The sequence below is a fragment of the Citrus sinensis genome, chromosome 1 (assembly GCF_022201045.2).
Source record: "Citrus sinensis cultivar Valencia sweet orange chromosome 1, DVS_A1.0, whole genome shotgun sequence".
Taxonomy (NCBI): Eukaryota; Viridiplantae; Streptophyta; class Magnoliopsida; order Sapindales; family Rutaceae; genus Citrus; species Citrus sinensis.
In genome coordinates this window covers 16,668,401-16,684,342 of record NC_068556.1, presented here as the reverse complement: position 1 = coordinate 16,684,342, position 15,942 = coordinate 16,668,401, and the positions used below count along the sequence as shown (strand labels likewise).

Genomic DNA, 15,942 nt, shown 5'->3' with positions numbered 1-15,942 from the left:
CGGACAGAGATTGTGCTTAGATTTGAAATCTGTCATTCCAAAAGCTTTCCCTTTTTCTTTTTTCCATGGGTTCTTGCTGTTTGGTGAAACGAGAACGAAGACAAAGAAACAACTTGGTTCTATTGCTGCTTTTGTGATTTATCCAAGCAAAACGTCGTCGTTTCATAGCGAATAAAAACAAAAAAATTAATAGACGAAACGATGTCGTTTTAGCCCGTTTCGGGGTTTGACCCGAGATTTGACCTGGGACAAACATCAGTGCTGCCAGCATCACACTTTCCAATGGTATAGGTTCAGTAGTTAGCATCAGTTGACATACAAAGCAAGATATGACAACTAATCCATCCTTTTTGTCCTTTTTTTTGGGGGGCTTTTGATAGGATGTGACAACTAATCCTAAACGTGTCAATCCTTATATTTCATGTGATTAGAAATATGATCATAATGTGGATTTAAGACACAATGGAAATTAAGTATACGGACGACAAAAATTCTTAATCCCAAATTTCAAATAAATTACAAAAGAATAATAATATACCGAAAAGAGTATAAAAAATATAAAAATAAAAAATTCTTTTTTAATATTTTTTAAATCTTGTAGATAATTTTTTATTTTCAAGTGATAACATATTATTTTTTTGTATTTTTTTCTATCACACATCAAGATTGATTATAGAACTTATCATTCCACATTTTTTAGGATAGATTTAAAATCAATTGAGACTGTAGTGAAATTATGTACCATTGAACAAATCAATAAGTGATTGAGATTGTTTTAAGGGTCCAATTATGGTGCCACAGTTGTATGGTACCACAATTGGATCCAGCCATTGGATCTTGTTTTGATGACAATTATGGGCTAGATCTAATGATTGGATTCAGTTGTGGTACCATAACTTTACCCTGTTTTTAAATACCAATTGTATCGATTGCAATCCTGATTCTACCATTGAAATTTTTTTTTTGCTTAACTAGGAAAAAAAATCAATTTGCAGTTTTTTTTTTACTTTGAGATAAACTAAACAATGAAAAAAATTAAATAAAAACAAAGGAGAAAAAATCTAGACAATTGGGATGATATTTAGAGTTTATGAGAACAAAATTAAATTGTATTTTTGTTGGTAGGATATGAGGTCCCGATTACATAATTCAATGGGATCAAGTTTGACAAATTCCATATCCATTTATCCCGATTACTATCTCTAATTAAAAATAATTTAATTAATTAATTATCGAAAACTTCATTTTTATTTTATAAATTTTTAAAAATAATATATTTTTATTGCACTTCTTTTATCTGAAGTGGGGGTGTCATTTCTTCTCACAAAAAAAAAAAAAAAAAGTGGGGGTGTCCTTTTATTTCTCACCAAAGGCAAAGCCACAAGTAACGTTACGCTGGTAGCTTTGACATTCCGTCATGTGAACACGTGGGATTCGTACTTCATTCCATGAAAGCGCCTTCGTCTGATTTTGACCCGGGCAGTTAGGGGTTAGTTGGTGCACCTTACACGTGTCGCTCGTTGTTCTTGATAATAGCCTAATAGGAGCTGAAAAGCCCAGAACCTGCGTTCCATTATTGCGTCATTATCTTCTGCACCGTGTTTGTTTCGGCAGAAGTGATATGGACAAAATAATGTCAGGACTATTTTACCCCTTTTGCAGTTTCAAATTACCTGAATGCCATTTCCTTTATGAGAATTTGACTGATAGAGATAAACAAGAAATGATATTCTCATTGAAAGGTCCATTGACAGTTTCACGTCGGTTGGTAAGAAAATACGTTTTATTAATTTATTTCTAGAATAATGCTTTTGAGATAAACTCGTCCAACCACAAAATCTCTGCTTTTTTTTTTTTTAAGTTACAGTTCCACAATAAAAGGATAATAAGATATTTTGAGAACTTTAGGATGTAACAGAACCTAAAACTATTTCGGAAAAAGTGTAATTGTATCGTAGCACGATTAAGAAATTATAAACATAATAACTATCAAATGCACAATTCCTTATTTAAATTGGTTAGACAATAAGCTTTACTTCATTATTAATGGTGTGTTTATTTATTGGGAATAAGAATGAGAATTAAAGAGTGAGAATGAATAATATGTTTACTCAAGTGGAATGTAAATCAAAGTGAGTGGCCCCATTAAAAATTATAAATGATTAATAGAGTTCTCATTCCCATGGGAGAGGTGGGAATGAGATTCTCACTCCTTAAAGTGACTATATTATCTTCACTTAAATTTTGAAATTCTCATTTTATCATTTTTTATATTATTTTATTATTATTATGAAAAATTTATTGTTGATAATAATAATAATTTTTATTATTATTACTTTTCTGCAATTTAATTTTATGCACATTTAAATTCCAGTAATTTATTTTTAAAAGCACTTTTCTTTTCCAAGCATGCTTGCAGACTGATCTGTATCAGATCTGCCATATAAATTCTACATTCCTCTGAGGCAAAGAGACCGGATCTCGATCCTCAGTTGTAAATCTTCTCTTCTTCCTCCATTCCTTCAGAGCACCATTTCCGGGAACCGGATCTGGTACTGTGTATGTACCCAAGCCCTTAAAAGAACTTAATCTAAATCTGATAATAGCCCAATAAAAAAGAACCAACCACGTCTAAAGCAACTTAACCATATTTGGTAAAATAAGACTGATTTGGTATATCGGCTGGAAACCCGAACGTGCGGACTATTGATCTGTTCTAAGCCAGATCTGGGTCCAAAGGCTTCACTTTGTGTAGCATCGATCTGGTCTAACAACGCCACGTACTAATTAGTTATTTAAAATTTGACCAACCGCGTTCAAATTTGTTTGATCACTGTATGATCCAAAGCAAATCTACTTAATTTCAAAGCTGGTAACTTATTTTAAAATTTGGAATAACCGATCCATTAATTGTTTAATTTAAAGTTTTAATACTGAGATCCTTCGAAAGCACATCCATCCTTCGATCATATTAATGGATAATAATTATAATATTATTGCTATTATAATTATAATAATTACTATTACTATTATTATTAATATTAATTATAATGATTAACAATTATAATAGTATTTCTATAATAATAATAATAATAATAATAATAATAATAATAATAATAATAATAATAATAAAACAACAACAACAACAGTAATAATGGTTGTTATTATTATTATTAGGAATAACTATAAGTATTAATTATAATAATAATAACAATAAGAATAACAATTACTATTACTAATACAATGATGATGATGATGATGATTATTATTATTATTATTATTATGACAATAATAAATTAAGGTCAGTTTAGTAACTTGTAACTATCTATTCCGATTCTAAGATAAAGTAAACACATCAATGACAATACAATTCATTCAGATTCCAATTTCTACAGCTAAAATAAATAGTTTATTTTGATTCCCATTCCCCATTCCGATTCCAACCCATTCCGATTCCACTTCATTTCGATTTCAGCCCATTCCAATTACTAATTAGTAAACACACCATAAGTTTGATGATACGAGTCTCTCTCTATAGATATGAGAGTTTATTTACTCTTTTTTTTTCATATTTATTTATAAGATAAACTTCAACTTTGATATGTGGTGATAGATCCGGCAGATAGGCATTAAGGTGGACTTTAGGTCCTAACAAGGTTATTTGATTATATATATCACTATATATACTGTTATGTAATATTTTAGAAAAAGTCTAACCTCATTTTACTATATATAAATATATCTTGAATTAATTAATTTTTTTTAATGTTTTACATGGTAAGATACTAGTATTATATTTTTCTTTCAAATTATTACAATTTACAGATACATACTATCAACGATTGATTTCTTCCGTCTGGGGTCGAACCAAGTTCAACAGATGGAGGTAACCTGCACAAATAGTAACAAACAAGAAAAGGGTGAAATGGGGCCGGAGGTGGTGGTCTCTGGCATGCCCACTTCGATGCTTAAGTCAGTAGAGTGTCTTTAGAGTTGAAATTAAAATGTTTAGTTTGCTTGAGTGATCATACCTTTCTGATGGCAATTTTTCCTTAAAAATCCTTAATGGAGAAGAAAATAGGGCATAATTATTGGAGTGGGTGTTCTTCCCTTATTTTTGGAGGTGTTGTAGGCGTAGTGGCCTTGTGGCCAATTTCTTTATCCATTTCTTGCAATGTTTTCGTGATTCTTTCTTGGTGATAAGTATCATCCCGACATTTTAGCCTTGTTGGCTTGGCAAGTTTGACCTATTCACTATTTAAATCAAGGTTTCCATATTTTCCATCTTGAGAGTTCCTTTTGAGGGATACGATTTTCCTTTCTAGAGACTCTTACCCTGTTGAGGTGGTATCCGTCATCAATTACTTCATCAACACAGACCTCCAATTCATGATAAGAGTTTTTGAAATTCAAAAATCCTTATCGTGAACTAAGAAGTTTAAAAGCCTTAATCTAGATTTTGAAATTCAAAATTGTTCATTACTCTCGGGATACGTATCGTTCCCAAACACAACTTGTTCTTTCTTTTTCTTCCACAGCGTTTGGCATCCTCATTTTCTCTTACTTGCTCAAGGTACGTTTCTCTCTTCTCTCTTCCTTTTCTCGTTCCACTTTTTTCTTCTTGCTTTCCATGGACCTTCTCAAAGTGAAACATGGTGAGTTGAGTAAGGGCGAAGGCTCACTTAGACGCGCTACCAGGAGCGTTCCGTGTTGCTCCTCCTCCGTCTCTCAACCCTCTAGGGTTTCTATTCATATTTCTGATGATGAACAAGATGTCCCTATAGGGGGGTTCTTGGCCAACCAATGAACTTTACACTCTTTCATTCTAAATGAACTTTACATTCTTGAATTTTTGAAATATTAATATATGATGAACTTGGAAGTTGAATGGTTAGTTTAATTATGTCATGTGAAATAAACTTACAAAAAGAAAAAGAAGATGAAAATGTCAATTTTGAGTATTAGGAGCCTGAGCTAATTACGACTCTTTGGTGGAAGTGAAAATGGTTAGATAATCTATTTTTCTATAAATAAAATAGGTGGAACTATTTGTACTCTGAAATTCACTACACTCTATTTCTTTAAACAATCATCTTTAAAATTTTAGAAAATGAATTTTATTTTAAGTACTCTTTAAAATACTAAAAAAGTCCTCATATAAATCTTTTAAATTAATTATCTTTGTTAACTCCCATTAGAATATTCAGCACAGCCAAAGATAAAAAATTCTAACCTTCTAAAAATAATAATAATAATAAAAAATTTGTATATATTCTTTTTATTTTTTATTTTTAAAACTGGAACTTCATTGATCGGGAGAATTTACATATGTTTGTCTTTGTATACCTAAGTAGATATCTCACTAGGAGCTTCATCCATCCAAACTTGCTCTGTAGAATGACATAGAGATAATTTGGCAAGATGATGCGCCACTTCATTGCAAGATCGTGGTGCAAAGAGTACTTTAATACGGCTTTGAGAACAAGTTAGACCTTCTTGAATTTCCGAGATTAGCCACCCCACTTCGTACCTGCTTGTAATTTTGTTACTAATGAGATTAACTACACTGAGGGAGTCAAATTCGATTATGGCTGGAACCAGCCCAATCTTGTTGTTGTTGAATTTACTTAATGATTTTCATTTTATTTGCCATCTCACTATGAAAATTAAAATCTATGTGTGGACTATTGTTATATTCACAGCACAACAAATAATATTTGGAAAATGCTATTTTCCCCAGGTCAAACCCCGAATTAGTTCAAAACGGCGTCGTTTTGGCTTTTTTTTTTCTTTTTCTTTTTGGTTGCATGAAATGTAGTCGTTTCATCTAGTAAAAAGAAAACAAACTAAAGCATTTTCCTAAGGCAGAGAAACGAAGATGCTATGCAGAGAAACAACTACTCTTAGCTCTTCCTCTTCGATTTTTCAGTCACCAGTGTTGAAGCTCTTCCTCTTCGATTTTTCAGCAGCTGTTAATATTTTCTGACATAAGACTAAGTTTCTTGCTCAGTTCTTTGCAATGACAAAATGGAAAATGAAAGAACAAAACCAAAAGCTTTTAGATAACATAATTGGCATACCCCTTCTGGATCTATAATTGCCAAAGACTGGCAACCAGAAATTAAAACTTCTAACCAACCATTACCAAATTAGACACAACATGATCAGGTCTACATGTCATGAACTTCCTCTTCATCCTCATAATAATCCTCTTCAGCTGTAGCATCTTGGTACTACTGATACTCAGAAACCAAATCATTCATATTGCTCTCTGCCTCAGTGAACTCCATCTCATCCATACCTTCGCCGGTGTACCAATGAAGGAAAGCCTTCCTCCTAAACATAGATGTGAACTGCTCGCTCACACGCTTGAACATCTTCTGAATTGAGGTCGAGTTTCGAATAAATGTTGATGCCATTTTCAGGCCAGTTGGAGGGATATCACAAACGAAGAGGAGGGGAAGACGAAAACGAAGAGGACAAAACGAATGGCAAATTTCCCTGGTGAAACGAAGAGGGGAAGATAAAAATGAAGAGGAGAAGACGAAAACGAAGAACGAAGAGGAGAGCTTTTGCTAGGGTGAAACGGTAGCATTTCAAATAGAAGAGGAAACAACGTCGTTTTGCTTTAGTTTTCGGGGTTTGACCCGGGGCAAATAGCAGAACTCTTATGAATTTCATTCTGTTGGCTCATTTCCCTAAAAACGAAAGAAATCTTCAACGAAAGAAATCTTCTGACTTCTGTAATGATAATAATGTGATGACTTCTCATTAATAACTCCAAAAAGAAAAAAAGAAAAAAAAAGATCCAGCTTTAGTACCACACCTACGAATTAACTTACACGTACACACACTCTCGCACTCACACTCAAGACAAATGGAAGGTTGTAAATAAATTGCAATTTCCAAATCTGTAATTTGTTAAAAGGGAAAAGGACACAGAGACTCCCAACGTTTGAATAAGGGACACAAAACTCCCTAATGTTTCAAAAAAGACACTCAGACCCCCATTTGTTAATAGAAATTATAATTTTAAAGTGTAATTACCATTATACCCTTATAGCATATTAAAAAATAATTGTTCATTGTCCAATTTATTCCTATATTATTAATAAAATTACGAATATAACTTCATTACCCAATTTTTCCATTTAATTTTTGTCAAATTTTCTCTTCAAACTAAATAAATTTAATCCATTCCTCAAGAATAAAAATAAATTAAATTGATTATTAATATAATAAAAATAACAATTCTGCATATGTCAATCTATTGGATATGTTATTTAGTACAATTAAGATTTTGTAATTATTGTTGTAACCAATTTTTTTATTTTGTTGATTATATAAGTTTAAATGGAGAATTGTTATTTTTATTATATTAGTAATCGATTTAATTTATTTTTATTCTTGAGCAATGGATTAAATTTATTTAGTTTGAAGAGAAAATTTGACAAAAATTAAATGGAAAAATTGGATAATGAAGTTATATTCGTAATTTTATTAATAATATAGGAATAAATTGAACAATGAACAATTATTTTTTAATATGCTATAAGGGGATAATGGTAATTGCACTTTAAAATTATAATTTCTGTTAATAAATGGGGGTCTGAGTGTCTTTTTTGAAACATTAAGAGGTTTTGTGTCCCTTATTCAAACGTTGGGGGTCTCTGTGTCCTTTTCCTTTGTTAAAATACACATGCTATCTAGTATTAAGAACAAATTATGGATTTTGCATATATTCAATGGTCATTTCATATGGGCATCAAGAGAAATTATATTTTATTAAGAAATATTAAATTGTCCATAATTTACCAACATAAAATTTTATTTATTAAATAAATAGTGTCGAAAGTATTTATTAAAGTACAAATAGCCCCACCTAAATAAAAAATAAAATAATAAAGACTATAAAGTAGAAAGAGTATTAATGTGTTTTCAAAGTTTAGGAGTTGTCGATTATTAATTTTTTTCTCAACTTTTATTTTTATTTTAATAATTTAAAAACTTTCATTCTATTAAAAATTTTTTAAAAATTTTGGGGCATGTGAATAATTAGGCCACATTAATCTAATTGGATGGTATAATAGTAATTTTGTTAGTCATAAAATTCACCATCTAATAAATTAGTGACACATGTAATTGACATACAAATTTATATTTAAATACTAAAATCTCTAACATTATTGGTTGAAAATAATATGAAATGAATCATATAATCGATGCAATGTTGTTAAATTTTAGATTTTATTATGGGTAAAAGTTCATTTAGTCCATGTATTTTAAGATTAATGTCCATTTAGTCCCCGTATTTTTAAAAATACCTCGAAACATCCCTACCGTTAAAGTATTGATACCCATACCGTTATTTTTTATTTATTTTGGCTTACTTTTACAATATTACCCTTTTATAATAATTTTTTTGTTTGGACATTAATAGAAAGAAAATAATTAAATTACCAATTTAACCCTAAAAATAAAAAATTATATTAATTTTTAATTTTTAAAAATTAAATTGTCAAAAATTGTATGCAAACTATCAAGTGTGCAAATGGTGCTTGTAAAAAAAATTAATATATATATATATATATATATATATATATATTATTTTTTAGAGTTAAATTAATAATTTAATTATTTTATTTTTATTAATGTCAAAATAAAAAATTATTATAAAAAGGTAATATTGTAAAAATAAGTCAAAAAAATAAAAAATAATAATAGAGATATCAATACTTTAACGACATAGATATTTTAAAATATTTTAAAAAATATGAGAACTGAATAGATATTAATTTTAAAATACAGAGACTAAATAAATTTTTACTTTTTTTATTATTCCTCGTATTATATCATTTTATCCGAAGCTTACTAACTTACAGATTTTGTAAGTTACACCTCACTCACAAATTTAATTGTGTGTCTCACACGAATCCACTTTTCAGCTGTGTGAGAGAGCCTACCTTACACTTTCTTTTGGCATCATAAATGAAGAAAAGCAATCAAAAGAGGGCACAAGTAAGTACAAGAGTACGATTCTCGTGGGGCATAATAGCAAAGACGTCGAGCGAGAGCCAACGATACAGGATTTCGTAGATGGCATCGTTGGCATCCAGCAGTCTATTTTGTTATGTTTTGTTTCCAGGTTCCAAACCGCCACAATCAAGAGGAAATATCCTGTGGACACGGGTGAATGATTGACTTGGCTTCCTTCCCACCACTAAAAGTTTAGCACTTGTTCATGATGATCCCACAATTGCTTCTGACGCTTTGGACTTTCCTAGTGGGCAACAAAATTAATAACTTTCCGTTGTGACTATGATACCGTGCCCCCACAAATTGGACACTGTTACAATCATATTTTATTGAGTTTTGATAACCATCTCATGTTGTCATAAAATGTTTTGAAATTTGCATGGGATGATGATTTTTTGAAAAATTTTGAATTTGAAAAACAAAAATGATAACATTATTTATAGGTAAAAATATATGTTATCCAATATGTTTTGTGATAGAAATTAGAAAACTATAACTTCACAATGAAGGGGTGATGTTTAGCGTTGGCAAAATTTCTCGAATTTTGATTAGGATTTGGGATCCTGATCCATTTGAGGTGAGATTCAAAACAAAATTTTATCTTGATTGATTATTCGGATCTGAAATTGAGACTCAAATTTATCCCGATTCACTGTTTAAAACGAGATTTGAGAAGTTTAAAAATCTCGATTGGGATACCAAATGTCTCCAAAATCAGGATTTTCAAAAATGTATCAGTTTGATGAATCACATGAATTTGGGATATTGGTCATTTATTAATGACAAGTCATTTTGATAAATAATAAATATACTCCTCGGTCATAGTGTATGACATTCCAATTATAAACGTATGACATTTGTTAATGTTTAAATCTGTATCGTATAATAGAAAAATGATCATGTCATCTGAGACAATTCAAAATCTTGATTGGGTTATGATATATTTTTATCCTAATTTATTATTCAGGATAGGATTCAGAATATATCTTTTTTTCTCTTGATTGATAATTAGGATAGAATTAGGATCGAAAAATCCCAACCCGTCCCGTTACCTAGCCTAATGATGTTACGGGGGGTCAGGGCCCTCTTTTTTTTTTTTTTTTTGGACCAAGGTCAGGGCCCTATTTGATACAACTAAGAAAACCAATTCTTAATCGAGTAAATATAAAAACTTAAGTGACACATTATTATTAGTCGGCCGTTTTTTTTTTTCCGAGAAACCAAAAAATAGCAAGGACAATATAGTAAATTAAAAAAAAGTAAGTGAACTTACCATTTTCCGTTGCTGCCTTTAATATTTAAAAGTCACTAGCTTCTAACAGTAACAAACTAACGAATGATACGACACTGTTTCTCCTCGGTATCTCACAGTCATTCGGCACGGCCATTGCGCGGCTTCAACGCGCTCTCACTCTCTCTCTCTCTATCCAGTAGATTATCGTAAATTAATGTTGTAGTCTCATCAAATTCATCCACAACTCAACAAAGGAAAAAAAGAAAGGCGATGGATAACAACAGTAACAAACTCCAACTCTTCCTCCTCTCACTCTTCCTCCTTGCGATCAGTGCCGTCCACCCGAGATCCGTCCCCTATTCTACGCCGTCCGATCTGATCTCCGATGGGATCAACAGCAACAATAACCACAACCAACGGGGCCCGCAGTACTTACTGCTCAATCCGTTCATTAAGGCAGAGGAGGAATCGTCTTCCTCCACGTGCGAGCAGACCTACGGGTTCTTGCCTTGCACCACCACGGTGTTGGGGAACTTGTTTTTGATTATTGTTTATGGCTATCTCATGTACGTGGCGGCTACTTATTTGTCCAATGGCAGTGAGCTTTTGCTCGAGATTCTCGGCCCCGGTGTCGTCGGTGGATTGTTTCTTCCCATCCTCGGCGCCCTTCCTGATGCAATGCTCATTCTCGGTTTGATTTTTTCCCTTTTGTTTTTTTGGGAAATCATATTTAAAATTTTCGTTGTTGTTTGTTTTGTTGCTGAGAAAGTGTAGGAAAAGAGGAGGATAGTTTTGAGTTTAGAGTTCTGATACTCGTTTTTTGGTGATAATTCAGGTGAACGAAGTAATATTCGATTGTGATCTCTTTGTTCATTTTTTTTTTCAATTGGATGCCGAGAAAGTAAGGGAAAATGATAAAAATGAGGAGAGGATTTTAATTTAGATTTTATAGATATGACGGTCTGTTAATTGGATGAGCAAGATCTTAATTTTGAATTTTGAAGGCTATTACTCAGTTTTAGAAGATAGAAATTTGAAGGAAATAAAAAAAAAAGGTTAAATAAATGAAAACCTATAGTGTTTGAAGGAATAAAAACTGGAGGCCATTATGCTCTGTTGGATTTTATTAAAATTGGAAATCTATATATTATTGTTTGTCTTTGTATTGCCTCTGATTCAATCTTATTTGTTTGTTACAGTATCTGGACTCTCTGGAACTAAAGAAACTGCTCAAAGTCAGGTCTCAGTGGGAATGGGCTTGCTAGCTGGGTCAACTGTCATGCTTAGTACAGTAATATGGGGAACCTGTGTTGTTGTGGGGAAGTGTGACCTTCGCGAGTCAGATTCAGTCGCGATAGATGGCCAAAACACGAAAGGATTCCGCTTAACTGGTATGTCACTTTACTGAGAATTTTCATCATTTCCCTATCCTTTCAGATGGTGCTGCAGAGTAGTCCTGTTATGCATTATGCAGTATCCCAGCATGAGTTAGCAGAAATTAAAAATGGAAACCATACTACAGTTGGAGTTCAGAAGCCGCCACTGAACAGGCACCTGAAAACCTAAAATGAATTTATTATTTCAGTTGTAGATTGCAATTATGTTTTTCTAATCTGAGAGGAAAAAAAAATTCTCCTTCATGACAGGTACTGGTGTTAGTACTGATGTTTGGACTTGCTATGCTGCTAGGATAATGGCTATCTCTGTCATCCCATTTGTTGTTGTTCAACTACCACAGATGCTCAATTCAACCTCAGGAAGACACTTAGCAGTCTTGATTGCACTTATTTTATCTGTCTCAATGCTGATTTCTTATTGCCTCTATCAGGTATTGGTTCTTCTAAGCATTGTCTATAGCATCATGTAATTTGTTTGAATTGAAGTATCTAATTATTAGACTATCAATCCAAATCTTATATGGAAAGGTTCATGAAATTTTAAATTGTTTTAGTCATATAAAATGGACGAGAATATGGGGGCCAAAAAGTCTTTGTTTCTCTTATTTATTTATTCGTTTATTGGGTTGTCTGGATCGCAGAGAACAGTACTTTATCAAGTAAAGCATTCATCAGCGATCTTTTTTGAGCTCTCCATTTACTATCAAAGCTAGGAGTATAGAATATGCTGAAAACTTAAATCACATAGTACCATTCATTGCACATTTTTCTGTGTGAAGTTGGTATTACATGTGAACTTTCTAGTAATCTTAAGTCGCCGAGCCACGGTTATTATTTCTTGTCATCTTTGGAGAGTTTCAAACGTGTTGGATCTAATCCTATATGCTAATTTATTTAACAAACTAAATTTGCAGGATATGTGAGTTTGTGATCTTTGGTATTTTGTATTGCTTCAGTCAGCATGTGAAATTTTCTTGATATGATTGTCAGTTTGTTATTATCATGATCTATCACCTCTTCCAAAGCACATGCGTTTTTAACCACTTGTGAGTATGTGACAGTCTAATCCTTCATATTGATAATAGTGTAATGATGATTTATTTGTGGTATTTGTAATGAATTGTTAGAAGGATTACACAAAACAACTGAGTTGTGTCTTAGAAGGCCAATTGAGTTAAAGTTTTTTACATGGTAGTCAGAAAAGTCTTGGAAGTGAGCAGTTGCTGGCTCATATTTGGAAGCTTGATGATGGTTTGAACCTTCAGTCTCGATCTTTGGTAGCATGAGATAACGTCTCATTCCCTTTTTTGTATCCTGAAGGATGGCCTTCTTCCACTGTTTAACAACTTTTGGGAATTTTAAATCTATATGTTGGCTCTTTACTTTCTGTCCATATACAACGCGCAGGTCTTTCAGCCTTGGATTCAGAAGAGGCGTCTTGCTTTTGCAAAGCATAAGCATGTGATATCAGGAATTTTGAAACATCTGAGACAGCGTGCTTTGGGAAGACTCCTGACTGATAGTGGAGAACCTAACATAGATGTTATTAAAAAGTTAGTTTTTATTTTTTAACACTTTGGTTCCTTAGTCATTCCCCGTTGCACCTCAAAAAAAGGAAAAAGAAAATATTTGTTCCATTGATACTTCCTATCACTTGTTGCAATAACTGTGTTTTTGTGACAGATTATTTGATGCAATAGATGAGAATAAAGATGAGCGTCTTTCGGCTTCTGAACTAAAAGCATTGATCATAGGAATTCGGTTTGAAGAGATAGACTTGGATCAGGATGATGCTGTCAGCAAAGTATTGAGCGACTTTGATACCTCTAATGATAGTCACATTGATATCAAAGAGTTCATCAATGGCATTGAGAAATGGCTTAATGAGGCAATGCAAGCTAGAACTGGTTCTGCTGATCCCGGTCCCCACACAATGAAATTTTTAGATGACTTTCACCTGGTAAGTTGCAGAATTGTGTGTCCGTTCTACCTCTAGAGCTTACTACTACTGAGTCCATGATATCTTGCAAATCATGTGCAGCAAACAAAGAGGGAGCATGCTTTGTTAGGAGCAGAGGAGGAAAGTGACGAGGTCGCTGAGGGGGTTGAAAACCCGAAGTGGGTTTCCTTTAAAGCGGTTTTGATGCTGTTGATTGGAACCATTATTGCTGCCGCATTTGCTGATCCACTTGTAGATGCTGTTGATAACTTTTCAGCAGCAACAAGTATTCCTTCATTCTTCATCTCATTTATTGCATTGCCTTTTGCCACCAACTCAAGTGAAGCGGTATCAGCAATTATTTTTGCCAGCCGTAAGAAGATTAGAACTGCCTCATTGACGTTTTCTGAGGTTTGTTTCTCATTTCTCTCTAACTTCTATCATATTTCTTTGCATTAAAAAATACATAATTAATCACTTTAATCTGTGGCCCTAAGCAATTGCAAGTGCTTCATGTGATTTTAGTTGCTTCTGTGATTAAAAGGCTCTGTCAGCAATTCCCTTGACGAGGATAATTAATTTCTGCTCTAACGATTGTTACATGATATCTTATTTCTCTTTTATTTCTGCAGCTATATGGAGCCGTAACAATGAATAACATCCTCTGCTTATCAGTTTTCTTAGCTCTTGTCTACGCAAGAGGATTGACGTGGGACTTCTCATCTGAAGTCCTTGTTATTCTTATAGTTTGCTTAGTGATGGGTGCCTTTGCCAGTTTCCGAACCAATTTCCCCCTTTGGACATGCTCAATTGCCTACGCCCTTTACCCGTTTTCCTTGGCGCTGGTTTACGTTCTTGATTACTTCTTTGGTTGGTCGTAGATCATGAAATTCAGTACCTGTACTGTTGTTTTACTTTTTGTACTTTTTATCGGATGGTACCATTCTGTTTGATATGAGACAGTTGAATTTTCTAATTCGATGCTTTATGGATTTGGTCTAAGTTTTATCAACCTTGTTTTTAGTTGGGCATATAGATTAGTCATTACTTATACTCCCCTTGTAATTACTTTTCCTGTGTATCGTTGTTTTACTTTTGTACTTTAATCGAAAGGTACCGTTCTGTTTGATATGAGACAGTTGCATTTTGTAATTTGATTTTTACAGTGTGTGCTGGGTTACAAAAAAGGACGCCACCAAATCAAAGAGAAGACAACATAATCAAAAACCCACATTACACATGCAGAGAATTTGTTACCTATCAAGTGCCTGTCTTGTCTCTTCCACCAACCAAACTTTATATACAACACATGCTTTTCTCCTCTCATTTCTCATGGTTCATATGGCCAAGATTTTGGGTTACTTCAGTCTTTGATGGTCAAATTTAAGATAGCAAATTTATACGTCAATTCCAGCTTGCAACTTGTAACTTGCTTCGTTACAAAGAGTATTGTATGCTGTTGTGAAGTTCCATCGTTTTTCGGTGTCCTTTGAATTAAATTTCAGTATTATTGGAGGCTACGCAACGGTAAAAATAGGACCAACAATAGAGTTCCGTTCACCAGTCAAAGTTTTGAAGATATTGGGGGATTAATTAGATAAATTTGGAATGGAAATAAAATCATATTATTTGTTAGAAAAATGATAATTAATGAGGTGCTTTTAAAATTAAAAAAAAATGTTTGAATAACCCTCAAAATCTAAAATAGTTGATATCTTGGGCTTGATGTGTTACAGTATCTAAATCTGTGTGTTAGAGCGCATTATGTAAAAGTCACACAAAAAATTTAACACGATTCGATTATTTGACACGAATACGATATGAACAAATGAATATGAGTAATCAAATTTGACACAATTATTAAATGGGTTGGGTCTTAGTTGACACGATTTTTTCGGTGTCGGGTTGCGGTTAAAGTTCTTGACCCATTTACCCGATCAATGACTTAATTATATTTTTTTATTATAAATTAATTTGTAGGTTCTTATCATCAAAATTTAAATATTGGACATGATTCTATATTTTTATTTTTTATTTTTTTTAAGGATGAACATATATATAATATTTCATTTATAAAATTTTATTTCAATTTAGAACTCCAATAGTATAAATATGTAAAATGTTAGTGGATATGTATATTTTATAAGATTAATATATTATACTATTTACATATATGTATTAAAACTTTAATAGTAAAAAATGTGTAATATTTTGGTTGATATATATAATTTATAATATCAATAAATTGTGTGTGTGTGTGTATTTAATGTGAATTTTGTTAAACATATAGATATTAAGCGGGTTATTGGGTAACTTGTTTATTTTCCGTGGCGGGT

At 32.4% G+C, this 15,942-nt stretch overlaps 1 protein-coding gene across 1 annotated transcript; it reads left to right on the top strand.

The window, feature by feature from the left end:
• Positions 1-10,355: 10,355 nt before the first annotated feature.
• Positions 10,356-14,740, top strand: LOC102612450 (hypothetical protein). Its single transcript, XM_006494784.4, has 7 exons — positions 10,356-10,961; positions 11,470-11,661; positions 11,917-12,098; positions 13,075-13,220; positions 13,351-13,627; positions 13,709-14,017; positions 14,239-14,740. Exons 1-7 carry the CDS (start codon positions 10,541-10,543, stop codon positions 14,485-14,487), a joined length of 1,776 nt encoding a protein of 591 aa, XP_006494847.1. The 5' UTR covers positions 10,356-10,540; the 3' UTR covers positions 14,488-14,740.
• The last annotated feature ends 1,202 nt before the right edge of the window (positions 14,741-15,942 follow it).

Excerpts from the sequence above, each read along its gene's own strand:
- LOC102612450 (XM_006494784.4), top strand. The coding sequence starts at position 10,541 with ATGGATAACAACAGTAACAAACTCCAACTCTTCCTCCTCTCACTCTTC. Across the intron at positions 10,962-11,469 it reads TGATGCAATGCTCATTCTCG|TATCTGGACTCTCTGGAACT; the intron begins GTTTGATTTTTT and ends TGTTTGTTACAG. Across the intron at positions 14,018-14,238 it reads CCTCATTGACGTTTTCTGAG|CTATATGGAGCCGTAACAAT; the intron begins GTTTGTTTCTCA and ends TTATTTCTGCAG.